General features: G+C 40.7%; 1 protein-coding gene across 1 annotated transcript in view; it reads left to right on the top strand.

Annotated features, from left to right (window-relative positions):
- The window catches only part of CRYBG1 (crystallin beta-gamma domain containing 1), a 65,806-nt gene that overhangs the window by 10,795 nt on the left and 34,627 nt on the right, over positions 1-20,384 (top strand). The window contains exons 2-3 of the mRNA XM_013949011.2: positions 11,787-13,270; positions 18,857-20,309. Coding sequence (XP_013804465.2) covers positions 11,787-13,270; positions 18,857-20,309 — 2,937 coding nt within the window. The remainder of the gene's footprint in view (positions 1-11,786; positions 13,271-18,856; positions 20,310-20,384) is intronic.

Raw genomic sequence — 20,384 nt, 5'->3', positions numbered from 1 at the left:
AATTCTGAACATTCCCCTCCCCTTTTCTCCAGAAGAGTTTTGATTGTTTGTTTTGCTTCTGGGAACGTTGAGGGTATGTTTTTTCTTTGGCATACAAACTTTAATTTTTAGCACATAAATTTCTCACTCTTGGAACTGAAAAAGTTACTTTCCAAACAGCAGAAAAGCATAGACAGTTTGAGTGCCTGGAGCATTCCTGCTTTTTCTAAGCAGCTGCCCAGCAAAACAGAAGCTCATCCAGCTTGTTGCTGGCTGCTGTTCAGAGCATGGTGGACAGCTGAGGAACCGAGGAGACTTGTCAGGCTCATCATGCAGCCAGCTGGGAAAGCCTGAATCACAGCAGAGGCAAACACCAGTGTTACTTGCAGAGGAAAAGGTGAGGCAGCTAGAGCGAAACAGATAGAGTAGCAGAGATTTGTCTTCCCACTGCCTGCCCACCAGGTGCCGCAGAGGTGGAGGAAGGTAGTGGCAGGGCAGAAACTGGGGAGGAGACCCTTCTTTCATCCATGCACAGGAAGCCCTCAAGCCTACCAGCTTTCACTGGGGCTGCACCAGGAGCCTCCTACATTCCCAATTGCTGAGAAATAATGGAGTGGGCTTGTACAACGGGGTCCCCAAGAGTTGCCAGCAGAGCAGTGTGTTTACCAGATTTTATTTAGGAAGAATCCAAGAAGTAGTTTGAGCCAAGCACTAGAACTGTGGTAGTTAAAACAGTATTTGTTCAGCATGCTGCTTTTAAGGGTTAATTTTAAAACTACCTTTGTAATGTCTCTTGCTCTAAACCACAGACACCAATGCCAGCCCTAGAGAATGTGGGATTGGCCTATGCCCAAACTAATGTCTTACTCAGAAATTCAAGTGTGGAACCAATAATCCTGTGTATTTCTTGGCATTTCCTGGAAATGCTGGCATTTGTGAAAAGCTTCATCCAATTCCCTGTTACAGTATTCTTCATCAACAAAATATATAATTCTACAGGTGATACTTAAAAGAAATTTTTTTAGAATACCAGCTAGGAATTCAAACTTTCATCCAATTACCCACCAGTAATGCTAGTGAGATTTAAATGCTGTTGTAGTTATATTTCTTTAGCAGAAAATATTCAGTAGTTTGTGTGCACAGTAGGAAAATGTAATGTCTGTAATAATATATCTGTAATAGCAGGGAAACACACATCTTCATTTTTCTTCAGAAGTAATAACATATCTGTTTTCTGGACAGGCATATATTACTTATTTTAATGTTTTATATACTAATTACGTCTGTTTGGAGCCTAAAATAAACACACCTAAGAATATAAATGCATTTCATTAAAACATTTTCTCTTAGAAGTTTCTCTTGCTTAATGGTGAATACTAGGCAATACTGATGGGATTAATCGTGGGATTAAGAGCAATGAGTTTGCAGAAGTATGCCACTTGATTTAATTTTTGCCCACTGTACTTCAGGGAACCAGTGGGTCTTGAGTCACTCCTATCTTCTCTGTACTGGTTTTATAAATATAAATATAAAGTTTATTCTAATTAATAAGAAGGCAATTCTCTGTAACAATTATTATAATAATTAGTTTGAGGGAATTCTGGGAGCCTCAGGGGAACACTGTTATTTAGAGTAAATGCTAAATTATAACATTGTAATTCAAATGTAAGATGAGATGTCCAGCTATTTTTAGAAAGTCAGGATAAGGTATTTTAGTAATAATAGTTCCTTGTACTTAATACTCTTCATCTGTATATGATGAAAACTCTGTACATCAAAGAAGTTATCAAGGGGTGTAAACACTTATTATATACACTCTACAGAAGGGCTCTTTAAGCACATAGACTATCAAAACCAAATTTTCCAAAGCAGCTATGTTGGCTGCCTTAATATTGGGGGGATTGACTTGAGACATACCTCCATTGAACAGGGTTCTGTATGTTTAAAGATACCAAATGTTATCCTAGGATAATTTGTAATAAAAGCTAAATTGTGTGATTTTTTATCTATTTAATGAGAACTTCTGTGGAGGAGAGAGATTCTGTTAATTTCATATGTAAATACACTTTGATTAAATACTGTCATTTTTTATCCTTCTGAAAGGTTTTCAAACTCATAAAGATATATTCATTTTTTTCCCCATTCCAGGACCATGGCATCTACTTTCCAAAGCAAACATGTCATATATGCAGCTCACTTTGTTCTTAGGTTTATGAAATTTGGGGTTAGCCAGATCAGCAGTCCAGTTTGCAGCTTGTTTAATGTCTTCTTTTGCAGTTTTACTGCATTTTCTTGCAGTAACAAAGTAGTGCTTAGAAGGATGGCTTTCTGTCTCTTGCCCTGTATGCCTATGATAGGTTTATTTTCCACTGTGCCTGAGCTGGGGAAAATCCTTGTGTTGCTAGAAAGAGGACTTTCAATTTTCCTTTTATTGCTTCAGATGATTTGTTTCACCCAGTGAAAATCCCGTTTTCTAAATTTCAAATGACATCATAAGTTAACTTTAGGTACCTGGAGCTAGAGCTAGTGAAGCACTAAAGCGCTTAAGTGCTTTAGCTAGTTAGACTTACTCCTAGGCATATTTTCCCTAAACTGACTTAAAACTCCAGTTAAGGACCTAGGTTTCCTATAAAGTGCAAGCAAAGAGTGAGACAATTTCAGTCCTTCATCTCTTGAGCACTTAGAGCTAGCTAATAAGAAGAATTGAGCGCAGGAGCGTATTAGAAATCCTGCCTTGCTCTCAAGCTACATGCAGTATCATGCAGAGAGACACAAGCTAGCCCAGGAGCAGCCAACTCAGTTAGCCAGCACAGTGTAGCCACATCAGTGCAATGTTTGGCAAAGGCTAATATATGTGGCTCCTTAGGATTATTTCCTCTTTGTCCAATAATCATTTAATGTAAAAATGCATAAGCAGTCCTGAGAAAATGGATTAGATTATCTGGAATAAGATCCAAGGATTACAAGGAGTCTGACACTTGTAATACAATTTCCACAGTCTGATTTCAAGAGTTCTCAGTGTGCATAACTTCTGTTAAAGGAATATACATCAGTTTTGCTTTATCTAAGTGCTTAGTAAAGAAGTAAATCCAAATTGCTTCTTAAAATGTTTTTTTCTTAGACTAGAACCACACAGAATGGAAAACATAATAAATTGTCACTTGTGCATTTTTAGCTGACCTATCCAGCAGTTTTCATTTTTGTTGAGTGTAAGCCAGTAATATTAGTGACAACTCTGCAGTTTTTGTCTTAGGAAATTGATTTGGGGTTGCTTTGGTAATAAACTGATGCTCTTATGCGATTTCTTGCACATGCTCTGAAACGTTGCAAGACTTGTTCAAATGTCATATATTTTCAGGACTACAGAGTTCCTACTGACAGTAATAATTTTATGTGAAAGCAAGCTGACAGATCACAAGCAGCGTTTAATGGTGCCTAAGAATGAGATGATTTTCACAGATTTATAGCTTATTCTATAGTACAGACACATTTAGATTTGCAGCAAAAGACAACTATTTTCTATCTTCAGTAATTATAAAAGAATACTTAATCTAAAATGAATTTGGAAGTGTCATGGTGAGCTGCAGGTCTAAATCAGACAACTTCTATTAAATCTGTATGTACCAACATACCCTGTTTAGAGTTTGTGACAGGATACTGTGCCGTCTCACAAAACAGAAGAAAGAGACCAACAAATAGTAAATGTAAACACATTTGTGTACCAGATTCTTTATCACTCTCTGAGTTGCATTCACAATCGAAAACGAAATGGGTTCTATTTATTAGTTGTGTCTTCTGGTTAGGGAGACCTAAGAGACTTCCAAGCCCCTCTCTTTTCCCCTCCAGAATGCTTGTGCCATTTATCCTTTATTGCTCAACAGAACAAGTACTTTCAACTTCCTGTCTCTTAGGATAAAACACAGACAACATATGTTTATGTTCACTTTTTAGCTCAAAAGAGGTGATGTCTCACTGAATATTTGCACTGATTACCTAATTGTACGGCTCTGACCAGAAACAAGGCTAGAAATTCTGAAAATGAAGATGTGAGGTTAACTAATACCAAACTTTCTTACATTCTCTTACATTGAAACACAGAGTTACTAGTACAAGAATTTGTTAATGCTATTTTTCTCATATCATTTTATTTCTGGAAGTCATCCAAGTTCAGGAGAGTTTAAACATTCTCTCAGTTCTTTAATGTTGAATGATCCTTCCTCCTAATTTTGGTGCTGCTTGTGTTTGTTTTTTTGAATTCCTGCTTAGTATCACTTTTCCATGAGACCCTGGAAAAATACAGATTTAATATACCAAGTCAGGAAGCTGAATAATCAAGGATGTATGTATAAATCAATCTCTTGCTGAGTAAAGGCACAAGTGATTTTTTTTTTCTTTAGCCATCTTAAATGCAGATCAGAAAACATTAATCAAGTTTGTGAGAACCAACGTGTGTGGTATTTTTTTCCTACTGTTGCATATCTACGTTCCAGTATTGCATGTTAACTAATGCATGTAAGGCATTTGCCCAACACTAACTTCTTAGTTCTTTACACCAGGTTCTGTCCTTTCTGGTGAGAAGCATACTGAAGGACTTGCTGCCACCCCTCTGCAGCTCCTTCCCCTATCCTATAATTGAGTCCCTTCCACAATTAAAATTTGTCTGCCAAATGACTTATCAGTTGGAAAGGCTCATTTCAGATACTACTTCCTTTTTTGCCTGTTTTTAACTGAGTACTGCCAGAAGAAAGAAGGGGTTAAAGCGTGGGAGGATTGCTAAGAAAAGGGGTTTGGTTAATGACACACAAGACTGCATCTCACACACTATAGTTTGTTTATTCTTCTGTAAACAGCAAAAAGAATTATCATCATCATGGTAAGGCAAACAGTACTCTTTTTTTTTCCTTTAAACCCCACCAGAGATCTTTGGGTTAATACACATTTATTTTTTTAAGATCATTAAGTCAATTTGATCCTCCTTAGTTTTATAGAGTGTCTCTTTAAATGATGGATACTGTTGTTGACAGAAGGGGAGGGGGGTAAAGATTTTAGTATATGGAAATAACTAGCTCTGGGGAAGAGGAGATGGTAGCAGGCATGTCTTTTCTGCCATGCCTGTTCTTTTTTATCGACCTCCTTTCCTAAATATTCATGTAAGGGTCTGTTCAGTTTTTATTTATGCTTCTTTGCCTGTCCTGAGCTTTTTAGAAATATTTCTATTTATTTGATTTTGCATGATTTACTTCTTTCAAGCTTGTGGGTTTTTTGGATACATCAATGATCTAAATCTCTCTGCTTGGCACTTAGGAAATGATAAGGGATTTATACTTACATCTATGCTTGTTGAGCTGAATATTTTCTTCCAAAAAATTAGTTAAGCATGTAGCTTCAGTATTCTCACTATTCTATATGCTGTTGCAAATGGTCAGCTTTCAATGTATATTTGAAGTAAAAATTCAGTGTTACATTAAAAAAATTAAGTGGGAAGCAGAAAGGTCCTGTTCTTTTGAAGACATAAACTGCTTTGCTAAAACATCCTGACTTTGTAGAAAATAGAAAATCTAAATAGTTTGCGAAAAAAATAGGTCTACTTGGAAAACTTATGTTCATTTCACTTCACTCTACTCAATAAAGAGTCTTTATAATTCCTTGGTTATAAGTAAGTTTCCCAATCTGTTTAACTACATTCCCTGTATACAGGGCTCAGGTACAGGTGAAGTTGTTTAAAATCCATGAATTGCTGTTCATATCCTATTCAAGAGTATTAGTCAAAGAGTCAGAAGAGGGAGTAAATGCCATATTACAGTGGAATTGTTAAAGTGTATTTCTTTCTCTGCCTCTGAAAAGGAGACTGTCAACCTGAATCTAGTCTGTTTAAAAGAAATGCTAAATACATTTAATGTGCATGTGCCAAACTTTTGCTGTTTAGAGGAAAGCAGTTGGTGAATTAGAATAATGTATTCTTATTTTTTGTAACAGTAACCCCTATTTTGTGGTTGTACGAAGGGTCAGCATATACAAAGAGAAATTACTATAGTGAACTGAAGTAATTCAAATCATCTGCTGGTAAGGTAGCTGGTAGGAATAGGAATCATTTAGGTTAAATCGATATGCAATGGTTTTCTTTCCTCAGTGAATCACACACAAAAAAAAAGGAAATGTTTCACGTCAAATGTTGTGTTTAGTTTAATTTTTCCCCCTAGGCTTTTTAAAAAGGAACACAAGCAAGAACAGTAACTAAGATATGTAGAAAACTGGTCACCAAACTAGTACATGGTGCTCATTTCTGCCTGCAACTCCATCTCTCTCTCTGGTGGTAGTTAGGGCACTTACCTGGGAAGTGGGAGAGCGGTATGAAATCTTCTCTCTGCTCGACTTGAAGCAGGGACTTGAGTGTGTCTTGTACCATTCAGACTTCTCTCTTTTATTTGTACGTCCTTTCTTTTAGTTTTCTTACTAATATTTTTACAGCATACTATGCTAGCAGTACTCCAACAAAATTTTCAGCTTAACAAAACCTGGCACTGCTAGCATTGAATATATGAGTCTCACTGTGCAGAACGCTAGAGCCTGAAGAGAAGAAGTTTATTAATTTAAATGTTTTTGGCTAATGCACTTTTGGGGATATCACATGACTGCAAGAACTCTGATGCTCTCTGTTTCTCATGACTGTTAGAATTATGATACTGTGATTTAAAGATATCCTAAGTTCTGGTATGAATTTAAAGGGCTCCTACACTATTAGATTGTTCAACATACAGGAGTATCATAGGTTTTCATGTAACTTGAAATCCAGTTATGTAGGGCATTTTAGTGAACAATAAATGTCAAACTTAAGCTTCACTAAATATTGGTTGTAGCTCTTTTTCCCCTGAAAGTGAACATTGGCTAGCAGGTAAATATTTAAATTACTGCAGAACTGTCCGCACTAGATATTGCCACATATTAGTTACCACAGAGTTTATAAAGACTAGTAAAAATACTATTTTTGTCCACAGTGTGTGCCCTAAGAAGTGTTTTCAGTCATGTTCAACTGACTCAGATGAACTATTCTAACAAAATAATATCCAGTTGATCCCTCAAGACACAGCCTTAAGTTCTGATTCAACAAATCGCTGGAAACCAGAAAAGCACATGTTTAATTACTTTGTAAAATTAGGGGTTTGGCTATGACAGTTTGTATTAGCTAAAAAAAAAAAAAAAAAAAAAAGCCAAAACCAGGAAATATTTTGATGTTAACACAAACAGGTATGAATATAAATACAAACAAGATTTACATTTCTTGGTTAAAAAGATTGCGTTTGTTTTCAGATTAGAACACCACTTTAAAGACTCATACAGTGTACTTGAAACAGCTTCCTCCGCTGCATCCAAGGAACGGATAGACAAGTCCTGTTTTTTGCTGACACTGCTAAAGCCTTTGATCAGGGATTTCTGAAATGGATAATGCCTCAATGTTAAGAATGCTTGAGCTGAAACCTGTTGAAGAAGCCTGATCTGCACTTCTTGCCCTCTGAAAATCAAATATTTTTATGCTGTGGTCTGTCAGGTTGAGCCCATGTTCTAGTCTTTTAAGAATCCTGGTCTCTGTGCCCTCTTGCACTGGCCATACTGGCTCATCTACATTTACCTGAGTTAAAATACAGGCTCTTCAGGGCAAGTACCAGGCCTTTTATGTGTTTTGAAAGAGCTGTATATAATTAAGGCACTCTGTATGAAGAAATTACTTCAAAACAGTTTACACAGGGCAGCTATTTCAAGATCAAGCAAAAATTTTTAGCCTGGTTCCCTGAGGAAACAAGGCTTATGACCAGACTGGCTGGCTGTCCCTCCTTCCTTCCATTTAACACCTTTTGAACTTGTTGGACAGTTTAAACTAACTTTAAAAGGGGGAAACATCTCAAAGATAATTAAGTTCCCATGGACTTTATGAAAATTAGCAGCTGGGAAGAGAGAAATCCAGATCCACATATCAAATATTTTTTGCAAGCATAACCCAAAGGTTGATTGCAAGTGTAATAATGACTGCCAGGTTGATAATGTAATCCCAACTAATTTAGAGGAGTGACAGCTGTTATTCATCCAAATATTAATATGCAAATTGACACCATAATTAAGTTAAGTTTCTCCTATTTTGGTATTTTACCAGTTTTTAGTATGACAAACATAGAACATTCTCCTCATATTTGCAGTTGTTGTGAATTCTCAGAGAAATTAGTTTTACTTATTACTTATTGGCCTGCTTTAAATGTTTCTGAATGTTTAAATTTTCTGAACATTTCATATTTTTGCTTTTTTCTAGCTAACAATGTTCATTGCTATCCCCTTACGCTTTTGCTCTAATTAGTTAGTATGGACAATACATACACAGAATCAAGAACTTAGATAGTAATTGGGCCACATTACTCATGATTGTTGTATCTGATAGGGAAATTCATAGTTGTTTTTGTTATCACAAAAGCACTTTAACTGTCTGAGCTGTATGAACTCTACATAGACCTCACTGTTCTTTAATTGAATGTTTTGGTTCTACTGGTTGAAAGAAGACAGTGGAGTGAGGGAAACCACAGACATTAAATATTCTCATTTGCAGATTATTTCACTATCTGTAAAAAAAAAAAAAAAAAATCCTGAGACTTAGGGCTGGGATCATCAACTTGCCCAAGAGCCACTGGGGGAGATCACTGCAGCTGCAGAGACTGGATTTATTTAGTGGTATATTTGCTTACTAGTTGTATAAATGGCACGTTCAATGAAGCTAGGCAAAAACTAATGTACCAGTATATTTTTGTTTGGCTGCAGTGTGATAATGCTAACTGTACATACAGATTTCCTTATTTCCGGTTCACCATGTTTTTCGTGTGTTCAGGCAAGTCTCAATGTGATGCACTGTTTTGCTAGCAGTAAATGGGCTCTGCAAGGCTCTCCTGGTACTGAGGCCACATTTCACAACTCACGCATGGGGAGTTTCAGTCTGAGACCGCACGCTGGTCTGTCGATGAAGCAAAATAAGTAACTTACTACTTTTTGACCCAGAGGTGGAGGTGATGGTGTAAAAAAATGCCCCTATTCCCTACAATAGCCAGCAAGTCAGGCAGGCACCAGGCTGCGCTGAGCCACGAGCCGCAGGGCACTTGACCCAATGTCTCTCCCACCTCCGCACCAGGCCCTCAGAAAGGCTACAGCACAACTGCCTTGGTCCTTCCTGTTGAAGCCGTTCCACCCCATATAAGTAATTAAGTGTTAATTAGAAGAGGACTAGTTTAGCAGTCATTAAACATTAAATAATAATTGAGCGCTGGCAGAAAGCACTGGCACCATTAAGCGGCAGAGCCAGTCTCACGTCGCTGTCCCCGACATGGCGGCAGCGGCACCCTGGCCTGCCGTCCCCGACATGGCGGCGGGGGCGCCGTGGGCCTGTTCCTGACATGGTGGTGGGGGTGCCCCGGTCCCGAGGCTCGGCCCCGGCGCCGCGCGGAGGCACGCTCAGGCGGCGGGCGGTTGCGAGGGGGAAAACGCGGGTTCATCGCCCCGCAGGGCTTTGAACTTAGATCTCCCACAAGGGCCCTCGCCACTAGGCGCTGCCGGCCCGAGCACGCCTGCCCGGGCAGGTCCTGCGAGTGAGCTGGGGAAAGCGACGCCTCCTCCCGGGCCCGGCGGCGGGGCCGCAGGGAACCCGGGCTGTCGCCCCTTTGCCCCGCAGCGCCAGCGGGCGGCAGGACCGAGCCCGCCGGCAGCGCGGCAGTTAACGAGGGCAGCTCATCCTCGCGCGGCCGTGAGGAATAAGTGGGAAAACGCGGTGCCCACTTCCCCCAGTTTCAGCGAAAAGGCGGCGCTGGCCCTCCTCTAATGCCGGGCGCCTGATTCATCCAGGACTGCCTGGGAAGCGCGGCCCTGTAACTAGCGCAACTAAGCAACTCTACCGCGGAGGTGAAGCGGCGGCGTGGCTGCCTATGTTAAACCCTTGGCATTTTTCCCTCAGCATCAGAAGTTTGTCGGTTTTGCTCGGGGCGGCGTTTTGCCCTCAATAACAGGGAAGCCGCGCTGCCGCCGCAGCGCAAGCTGCTCAGGCACGGACAGGACGGGACGGGGCGCCCACTCGTCCTCCGCCGCCTCCGCGGAGGCCCCGGCCGGCGCCCCCCGGGGCCGAGGGCGCCCGCCTTGCCCGCGCTTTCTGCCCCTCAGTCCGCCCGCCCCCGCCGGGGGCCGCCTGCGCCTCCTCTCCCTCAGTGCTGGCCCCTGCGCCAGGTAGAGCCGCTGCCCGCGGCGAGGGCGGCGGCTCGGGGCGGGCCGCACCCCGCCGCGCGGGCGCGCGGGCTGAGGCGGAGCGCCCAGACAGCTGGCGCCGAGGGAGCCGCGCGGGTAGCGGCGCGCTGTGCGGCGTGTGGGGCAGCTCCGCGCAGTGGGCCACCGCACCACACCGCACCACACCGCGTGGTGAGTGTCGGGGTGCCCGCGCCGGGCGAGGGCGGCTGCTCGCGGGCTCCGCTGGGAGCGGCTCGGCGCAGGGGGCGGGAGGGGGGGAGGCGGTGCGCGCTGCGCCCGCACCCGCGGAGCCGGGCGAAGATGCGGCGCGGCCGGGGCAGAGCTGGGCGGCGGGGTAAAGTCCGCCGCGGCTCCTCTCCGGGAAGGGGAAGGGCGGCGGCGGCCGCCGCCTCGCGGGACATCGTCCTCCGCGGCTGGTAACGCGCGGGGCGAGGGGGGAGAGGCCGCGCGGGGCGGCGAGCGGCTCTGAGGGGGCCGCGGCGCGGAGGGCGGCGGAGCACCCGGGGCCTCGCCGGCCCCGCGTGAAGGAGCTGCGCGGGTGAAGGCGGTGCGGGCGGAGCGCCGAGGGGCCCGCCCCGGCGCGGCGGGTGCGCGGGGCCCCGCGGGCGCTCGGCGCGGCCCAGCGAGCCCGTGCGCAGTGGTGGAGCAAGTGCTTGGGCACCGCGAGGAAGAAGTTTGGGAAGCGCCCCCAAAATAGCCTGTTTTCGCCCTAGCTTGGAGAATAGCATCAGCTTCAGGAGGAGTAATTTGCTGGAGTAGGAAATACTTACAGGTGGTGTTTTGAAATAGACTTCTCCTAAACATGTATTCATTATGCCAGTGTTTAAAAAGTGCTAATATATTAAAATGTAAATATGCATGTGTGCCTGGTAATGCTGTTGCATGTTTCCTGTTTATTATGTTAATTAGAAGTTGTAAGGGAAAGCTTCACAAAGTGTAATCCAGGGCAGTATTTGACCCAGTAATGCTCACTGAATGATGCAGTGGCTTCTATAGTTTTAGGCTTTTCAGCACAAAAACAAGCCAAATAGCTATTGGACTTCATTAATAATAATAAAAAAAGTATAAATTGTAAAACAACTTACACTTGTAAAACTACTCTCTCTCAGCACAAGTGTCAAAACTAAGCCAATATGGAAATGAACAGCCCCTTTCCACCCCCCCCTTCATTTTTGGCAAGGAAAGTTTTGATCTGGCAGTATATGTCCCTAATCCTGTAAATTTTGGGATGCTTCCACCTATTATTTTCGATAACATTAAATATTTGTGCAAAAGTTTGAGATCTGGGACATATCATACCAATATTGTAAGGCAAAATGAGCATATTTGTAAATGAATACAAGTAAACCCACACGGAAGAGTCTTGGGGTTTTCATTGTTTTGCAGTGTTGTTTTGTTTTTCTTGTTCTTTTTTAAAACTAGTTTTGTTCAGTAAGCTGTCTTGTTCTTCACCACGTCCTTTTAGTTTATAGGTAGTATTAATACAAGCATACCTGTTGAAAAAACACTTTTGACATTAACCAACTATTTGTTTGTTTTTGTAGTCCACCTCACAATTTCCGGAGTCTTCCAGAGAAGAGAATAAAAAGAAACCAGTTTTGGAAAGGCTTGGAAATTTGTTTAATACAGGGAAAAGGAAAAATGTCAAAAGCTCGCTAGAACCCACCTCTAATTGGAAAGGGGAGAGGTCAGTTTCTCCTCATAAAGCACAGCCGATATACTGTAAGCACATAAAGGAAGGACCCGAAGCTCTTCAGGTACAGCGGGTGAGAAGCCTGAATGCTGCTTCTGAAACGCAGGAATATAATTTCAGCGGGGAAGTAGTGCCTGTGTATCACGACACTATTTCAGAGTGGAGTGGTAAAGGAGTCTTGTCTGACAGCGAGTGGTCACCAGACTGGAGCAGCAGCAGTGAAACCATTAAAAACTCATTCTTTGAGAGTAGCCTGAATGTGGAAACAGTGGAACTGGAAGAAGAGCTGGTCACAGATATAAATAATTCCACAACTCCAGACTTCATAAAGAGCTTGAGGAACTTATCTAGTGAAGACTTAGAAAAGAGTATCTTAAACCACAAGCAGCTAGTGAGCACATGGGTCTCTGAGGATCCTGGGCATGCAAAGCCAAAGGATTTGCCATACAGTCTGGCATCCACAGCAGGTGAACACATACCTTCTGCTAGAGTGTTAACGGTTGATATCTATCTTAGAAGAACAGACGAACTTCTTAATGAACCTGTGACTGTTTTATCGGAGGAAAATTGTGACTCAGACACAATGGATAAAAAATCTGCTAATAGAAGGTCTGGAAGAAGAAGAAAATCTCAGTCATCTAGTGACATCCCAAATGGAGAGAGAAACCAGACTGAGAATACTGCAAAAGAAGATTCAGTTTTTGAGGATGATGTCCCTTCTGATGTGTTTTCAGACAAGATAATGAACTCAGAAAGAAAAATAAAGTCTCCTCAACAGACTCCTGAAAGGAATCCCTCTTCCCCAGGTAATAACCAGGACCTAAAAGCTGGATCTGCTCAAAAAGGGGCATCTAAAACTGAAGCTGACAAAGGCAAGCAGCAGACATCAAACACGACCCCAGCAAGGAGAAGATCGTATAAAAAGAATCAGGTGGATACTGTCCCCGTTTCACCTACTGGTTTGAAGAGTCAGATGAAAGATTACTCCTCAAAAAGGCAACCTTTAGCACCAACAGAGAGTAACCCAGTGACAAAAAGAACTTCCGTGGAAAAGGGAACTATACCAGCAGCTTTGGGGGAAGACGGTTTGGAGTCTCCCAAAGCTTCCTTGGCTGATAAGACAGAAAACACTGCCTTGGTGTTTGTTGAAGGCAGAAGTGAGTCCAAGACAATCAAACACAGCAATGGCTGTGATGGAAGACCTTTCTTGCGTACTGATGGGATTAGAAATGGAGACATATCTCTGTCAGCTGAAAGACTGACAAATTCTGATTTAGACAGCTCAAAGCTGAAAATTTTGGATGCTTCAAGAACAGTCACAACAAAGATTAGCCTGTAAGTATCATAAACTACAGTTTGCCTTATCCCTGTAGCTGTAATTTTGCCTGCATCTGTGTTTAGTATTATATAGGAGTACTAGGTATGTATCTGCTATCTATATAGATTATTTTCAATTAAAAACTGCATTTTTTCTTTTGTTCAGATCATAGAGTTACCACTTAACAACTGTTATAATATAAATGTGTTATAAAACCAATCTTTTTTACATTTTTTTATGGATAGACATTTCTTTGTATGTTAGTTACATTATATGGAATAATGTACATAGAAATTGCTCTATAGTCACTGTTTCCAACTACTGCTCTGATTAACACAACTCTCCTTGACCTTAATGTTGCCAACTGAGAATCTGGTCAAAGATTCTGTATGTTAAAATCCTTGAATAAGGAATGTGCTCAAGTTACTCTTTTAAGAAACAGCAGCTCTGCTCAGCTATTATTTTATGAAGAAATGTGGGATGCAGTGTAGAACTTATTCGATACTTCAAATGATGTGGTAAATCTCACTTGAGAAATTTGAATACATATAGTTGGTTTCGTAAGTACATGCAGGATCCAGCAAGTAGATTCTTATGCATGTGAGTAACATCAGGCATTTGCAGAATTATGCATATATTTGTTTGCAGGATTTGGTCTTATCTTCAAAAAGACTGTCACCTGCCAAAACAAAAGTGATCTAAGCTTTTCTTAGGATTATGAAGAAGTGGATATATTTGTAACATTCACTGTAATCAATAGCATGATTCTGGCTATTGAGTGCCTGGCTTCTATTGAATTTTGTTCTCTAGTGAGTCTCTATTGCATTTATCATTTCTGTTATTTGATTTTTCATAGGTATGTAGTATACAGTATTGCTTTCCTAGTTTTGACATAGTCATTTATAGGACCTGCCGGTCCTATCAGAGTACGTTGAATCCTATGGGTCCTGGGAATATTGAATGTTCAGTATCACTGTTACTTAGTTGTGTTAGAGGGACATGGAAGTTCAATGTTACGGCTTAAGAAAAGCATATGTTTCCAATTATGCTTCTCACATCTCATCTAGAAACATTTCCTTTGCACCATTTGTGATAAACTGCATCTGATTTGTTCATTTTTAATTGAAATAAAAATGCCCAGTTCTGAAAATTAAATAGTGAATTTTTTTGTACGTGTTGATGTTTTGTTATCAGGCAATATAGATCACAAATCTTAAACTCTGAAGTTTGGTGTCTTTACAAAAAAGTAGCCTTCACATTTTTCTCTTTATGCTGCTATCACTGGTGATGATGAGATTGTAAATGCTTATGTATCTGGGTTTAGTTTTTGTAGGCATCTACTTGGTTTGCTATAGGGTAAATTATCTTCTGATGTACTCTTAAAGTAATAGGTACCCTTTCTAACAGATTTCATTTTGGTGAATAAACAGTCTGTGCATTTTTACCTGGTTTTGTGGGGTGTGTGACACTGTGTCTTGACTTTATCAATAAAGTAGGAACTTTAGCCCTGGGTGGGGACTGCTGTGTTGCATACAAGATTCCTGATGCGTCTATTAGATAGCATTGGACAGTGGCACACAGTTTCTTTAGCCAGGCAAACTGAGATAGTCAGACTACCAGGTATCATTTATGGTCGCTTGTGAGAACACGTGGACTGTAAACCTGGATGTGGATTAAACTGCTGTAAAATGGGAAAGGAAAAATTTGACAATGCCATTGCTAGAAGAAAGTGTGTTTTTGTTCTCTTCATGCTATTTTGAACTATAGAACAGATAAAGTTTTCATTTTTAAGGATTAAAAGGTTGTTGGTTTTTTTAGATGCTTCAGGTTTATCCCTTTCTGTTTGAAAAATACTGATTTACTTACTGACCCCCGCTTTGCCTGCTATCAAATGGATTTGAAATAATCAAAGTAGCTTTTATTTAAAAAAATGTGTAATGTCCGTTACTAATGCTGTTTTACTAATTGTGTAAAACAAGTTTCTTTAGAAACATTTTTCAAAGAAGTCGTTTTTGCCTGTTCTCTTCAAGTAATGAAGAGCATTTGCTGTCTTTTCTCCCTTTTATGTTGGTGCGCTGCAGAATGTGGGAGTCACAGGATACTTGTCTTGTAACTTTTCAAAGGGGAATTTATCAGGCTTGAAACTCAGCTTAGGCTGACGGTACATCTTAATCAGCACACAAAACCTCAGGCAGTAGTTGCTTTGATGTTCTTAGCAGAAATCTTGTCTTCAGTTGTCATATTTGATGTTCAGACATGATTTTGTAGTTGCCTTTGCATTTATGCCACTTATTTAATTATCCTTTGCTGTTAACATGTCATTTTGCTTTGCTCCCCTCAATCTGGTACTTTGCCATCAATCTTGCAAGCTTGACTTGGCCGTTTGGACAGTACACTTCAGCTGTGTGAGTCACCATACATTTACAGCCTTATTGGGAGAGGTTTAACTGCTTCCTTCTGCCAATTAGTTGCCAGGTATAGTCTAAAGAGAAGGATGTCAGTATCTCTCTTGTGCCTGCTTGTTCCTGACTAGCAAATAGTTTGCAGGTGAGCAGTGAGTGGTAGTGATCAGCCACACTGGACTGTTTGTGAGGAAGTGTCTATACTGTTAGGTGAATCCATCTTCCAGTGTTTTCTCCCATACTAGGGGGAAGACTTAAAGGATCCTAAAACAGCACCTTTGCTCCCCCTCTTCCCCCCTTAACAAGTATAAAAACACAGTACTTCTAATAAGACACATCTTTTAGCTGCATTTAAAATCAATGTTTCTCAGTGTGGAAAAAAATGTAATGAAAAGATTAGTTACAGGAGGCCAGCTGTAGGGGATGGAGCTCCAAGACAGAGATTTCTATTGCTCTTCAGTCTCAGCTGCTTGTCTCTGCTGTTGCTGCCACTGTTGCACAGAAATAATACAGAATGTAAAATATAGGTAGAGGAAGGCTAAATTTCCAAAGCCTGAAACTATACCTTTCAGGTGTTAACTGTTCATTTAAACAGGTTTTAGGTGTGGCTGATAAACATCAATGTTAATCATTACACCTGCTTGTGTGTCAAGGCTTACAGGAATGAAAGGAATTTATTAGAAGATCTGTGCTGTTATGCCAAAATGCGCATAGTAGTGCAAATTGCAGATTGACAAAATGAAGGTATGGAAATGAGTCAGTAGTGATGATTAGGCCTTTAGTGATACCTCTTGAAAATACAGGTAGAAGGAAAGGGTAAGTGTTTTTTTCCTCTACAGAGAAAGACATGAAGAGTCCTGCAGGACAGCAAGTTGAACATGTGTTAGAAGTGCATCTTTGCAGTAAATGAAGATTAAGGCTGTACTGGGCTACATTAGCAGGAGCACAGCCAGCAGGTCAAAGGAGGTGATTGTGCCTCAATATTCAGTGCTGGTGAGACTATATTTGGGTACTGTGTCCAACTGTGCCCCTCTATCTCCTTCCAACTCTCCTCTCTTGGTACAAGAGAGATGTTCACAAACTGGAATGAGTCCTGCAGTGAGCCATTAAGATGGGCGACAGAGCTGGAGCATATGATGTATGAGGTGCAGCTGAGGGAGCTGATTTGTTCAGCTGGGAGAAGAGAAGGATATGGGTAGATCTAATAACCATCTACTACTTAAAGAGAAGTTATATAAAAGGCAGGGCCAGACTGTTCTCCAAAGTGGGCAGTGAAGGGACAAGGGCAGTGGTTGCAGATTGCAACAGTGAAGTTTCAAGAAAAAAAAAATTCACAAAGGGTAGTTAACCTGTTCCAGTGCTTCCCCAGCAAGGCTGTGAAATCTCCATCTTCAGAGATATTCAAAACTTGGTTGGACAAGGCCAAGGCAACTTTATCTAACTTTGAATTTAGCCTGGCTTTGAGCAGGGAGTTGGACTAGATGACCTTCAGAGGTCCCTTCTGACTTAAATTCATCTTCAAGAAAGAGCAAATCATAGAATAATTTAACTTTGAAAAATTGAGGACAGACAGGCATACTGCAAGTGAAAGGTGGTTGTCTAAATATCATGCATTTTCTGCTATGTGATATCCCCCTCTTGTACATAGTAGCACTGTATGTTTAAGGAGACTTTTTTCTATTTTTAGACTTAAATTTTCCAAGTTTTCGTTAGTCCTTGTTTGAAGTATGGCCAGAGTTGTTTATACATATTTGAGTAGGCGAGTAGTTACAGTGAGCGCTGTTGAGTGGTCTTCTCCTAAAAGATATGATGATTGCACTGTTATTTTCTGTACAGGTTCTTAGGTAATTGATTAGGGGTTCCTTCTACTGTTTCAGTAGGTTTGTTCCTCATGCTTTTCTCAAGAAAAGAAGCTTGTACAGTGGAAAGGCTTGTCTTGTTAGGGTTTACTTTTTTACTTGGCCTTGGTATTGGGAGGAAGAGGGGAAAGGAGTGGTCTCTGTTTTTAGGTTGTTGGTGTTAACTCACTTGCACCTCACACTTCTTGGGCTAAAGAACTGTGCGGCTGCTCAGTGAACACAGTATGTATAGGTGAAAAAAAGAATAAAGCACTGACTACTGTTGATTGATTAGAGCATATGAGACTTTGGAGACTGCTGCTGCAAGCTGGTTTCTTTTTATCTTCCACCATCATAGTTTTTACGTAGTGTAGTTTCTCCCACTATTGAATGCATCCAGATTCCTCTTTGGAGAACAAGTCTGACTCGGTGCTAGTGGGCTGCTTAACACTGCTTATAGCTGACTGATAAATTTTGAAGACATCTGCCCTGCTTCTTCCCAGCTGTTCATACTGTTCCTGCAGTAGCAGGTGACATGGACAGATTTTTTTTTTCCTGGGTCTAGCTATTCAGATGAAAGAGGTTTAAAACACACAGCTGCACAGCATCACCCTTCTGCCTATAGTACACAATCTGTCCAATCTGATGGAGAAGTTTCTGTAGGTATTCTCTAATTGAATTCTTGTAAAATCAGCAGAGTTAGTTTATACAATTTAAATTGTTAAGTGATTTTGCCTGAAGGAAATGGAAGAGTCCTCACATGCAGTGTTCTCTTAGCCAAATGGTGATGAGCAGCTGCAGTGGACTGGGGGCAGTAGCCTTCTCCACCAGCACTAATGAATCCAGAGAGGTTTTTCACTTGATTTAAGGGTGCTTCTGCAGTATAAGAGCTGCAAAGAATTAGGGCAGATGTCTTCAAAACTTGTTGCAGAGATATATTCAAATGTTAACCAACTCATTATCACCTTAATGATTTGGGATTTGTTTCCTAAACTCTGTAGGGAATTGCATGCATATAATTTATTCTGTCTATTCTCTATTAAATTTTAATGTCTGTCAGTCATAAATAGTTAAGTTCTCTGCCTCATTTGTAGATGCTGTAGGCTTGTGTGGTTTTTGTTTTACTGAGCATTACAGAATTCCATATGTGTTTGTGAAATGTATTCTCCTTATTTAGTGTCTAATTTCTTTCTCAGTCATATAGCTACTCCTTTTTAAATTCTTCTTGAAATACTGAAATTTAAACTGAATGTTACTCTGGAAAATTTTCATTATAATATTACATTTTATTGTTTAAAAAAATGTTGCAAGTGTTTTCAAGATTAATGAAAGCTGTAACTCTTTATCACTTTGCCTCCTGTAGTCCAGCCAAACCGAAGAATGTAGAGCTGAATTTTAAAGCACCTACAAATCAAGACAGTTTAGAAAGTGAGCAGGATTCTCTTGAAAAAACAGCTAATAAAACTAACAGCAGCATTGCCAACAAAATTTCCTTGTTTGAAAATAAATGTGCTAACCAGAGCCAGAGGCCTGCTGACATCCCTGCTTCAAAAAATACTACTGTACCAAGCACATTTGTTGGTAGAGCAAAGCTGAAATTTGGAAAACAACCTAAGGAAACTGAACAGCCTGATAAAATGTTAAATAAGCAAAGCAGTAGCCAGAAGTTATTTGAAAATGGCACGACAGAGAAAGATAGCACTGCAGAATTAAAAGGCAAAAATGAAGAAGGTTCCGCATCTTATGAGGATATTGGAAAGGCAACAGAACTTAAAGTAAAAGCTGCAATATCCCTTTTTAATCAAAATAGCAAAACTGATGGTAGTGGTGTCTCTCTGAAGCAACCCAATCCAGAATTAGCCACAGCTAAAAAAGAAAGTTTACCTTTTAAACTGTCTTTACACTCACCCAATAAGAGTGAAAATACTCAAGATACTTGCCACCAAAGAAACAACACGAGCTCAGAATTCTCCAGAAATGAAGAAAAGCTGCTCTCAAACACAGAGGTTTTATCACCTTGCAGTGATGACAAATATCCCGTACAACCTAATCAGTTTTCTAGAGAGTCAGAATTTCAGAAGATGGAAAACGGAGATGAAAAGGCAAAGCCAGGAGAGTCAAACTTTTCAGCCCTGCAGTATGATGAAAGTAGTTCAGATAATATATTGACAACAGAGCATGATATCAATGCACAAAAGAGTCCAAGCAAGACTTGTAATGGTTCTGCTGAAGATGATAGCATTTTTGATTCCCCATCTGACATGAAGAAGTTTGCTGAAACAATAAAAAACTTGGACAGCTCAGTGTGTTTACCACAGAAGAAGAAAAGGTCAAAGCTTCCCAAATCACCAGCACCCCACTTTGCAATGCCTCCAATTCACGAAGACAATTTAGAGAAAGTATTTGATCCTAGTGTATTTACTTTTGGTTTGGGACTGAAGAGGGAGAAAGCACAGGATCTGTTACCAGCCCAGCAATTTAAAATGCAAAGCTTGGAAACGATAGCCAGAGTCAGACCCAAGCGTGCATCAACAGAGCAAAGCATAATATTCAAGTCCCTGCAGTCATGTAGTAGAGAGGAACCTGCCTTCGCTCAGGAACTAAATGGAAAAGAGAATAATGATAGTACAGATGGTGAAGTTAAGAGATCCCGGCTTGAAAAAAGCTCACTTTTCTCAAGCTTGTTGTCATCTACATCTAAAGAAAAGTTTTTTATTCCTTCTGTGACATCAGTAAATAACACAACAACTGATTCCACAGGCATGCCTCTACAACAGGATGCTTCTGGACCATTCAATATGCCTCAAAAATCTGAGGTAATAAAGACCATTCAAGAAATGCAACAGTGTAAAATTTTGTCTAGCTGCTGAATGACTGTTAATTGTGATTTT

The sequence above is a fragment of the Apteryx mantelli genome, chromosome 3, assembly GCF_036417845.1.
Source record: "Apteryx mantelli isolate bAptMan1 chromosome 3, bAptMan1.hap1, whole genome shotgun sequence".
Lineage (NCBI taxonomy): Eukaryota > Metazoa > Chordata > Aves > Apterygiformes > Apterygidae > Apteryx > Apteryx mantelli.
This window is presented reverse-complemented; position numbering and strand designations above follow the sequence as displayed.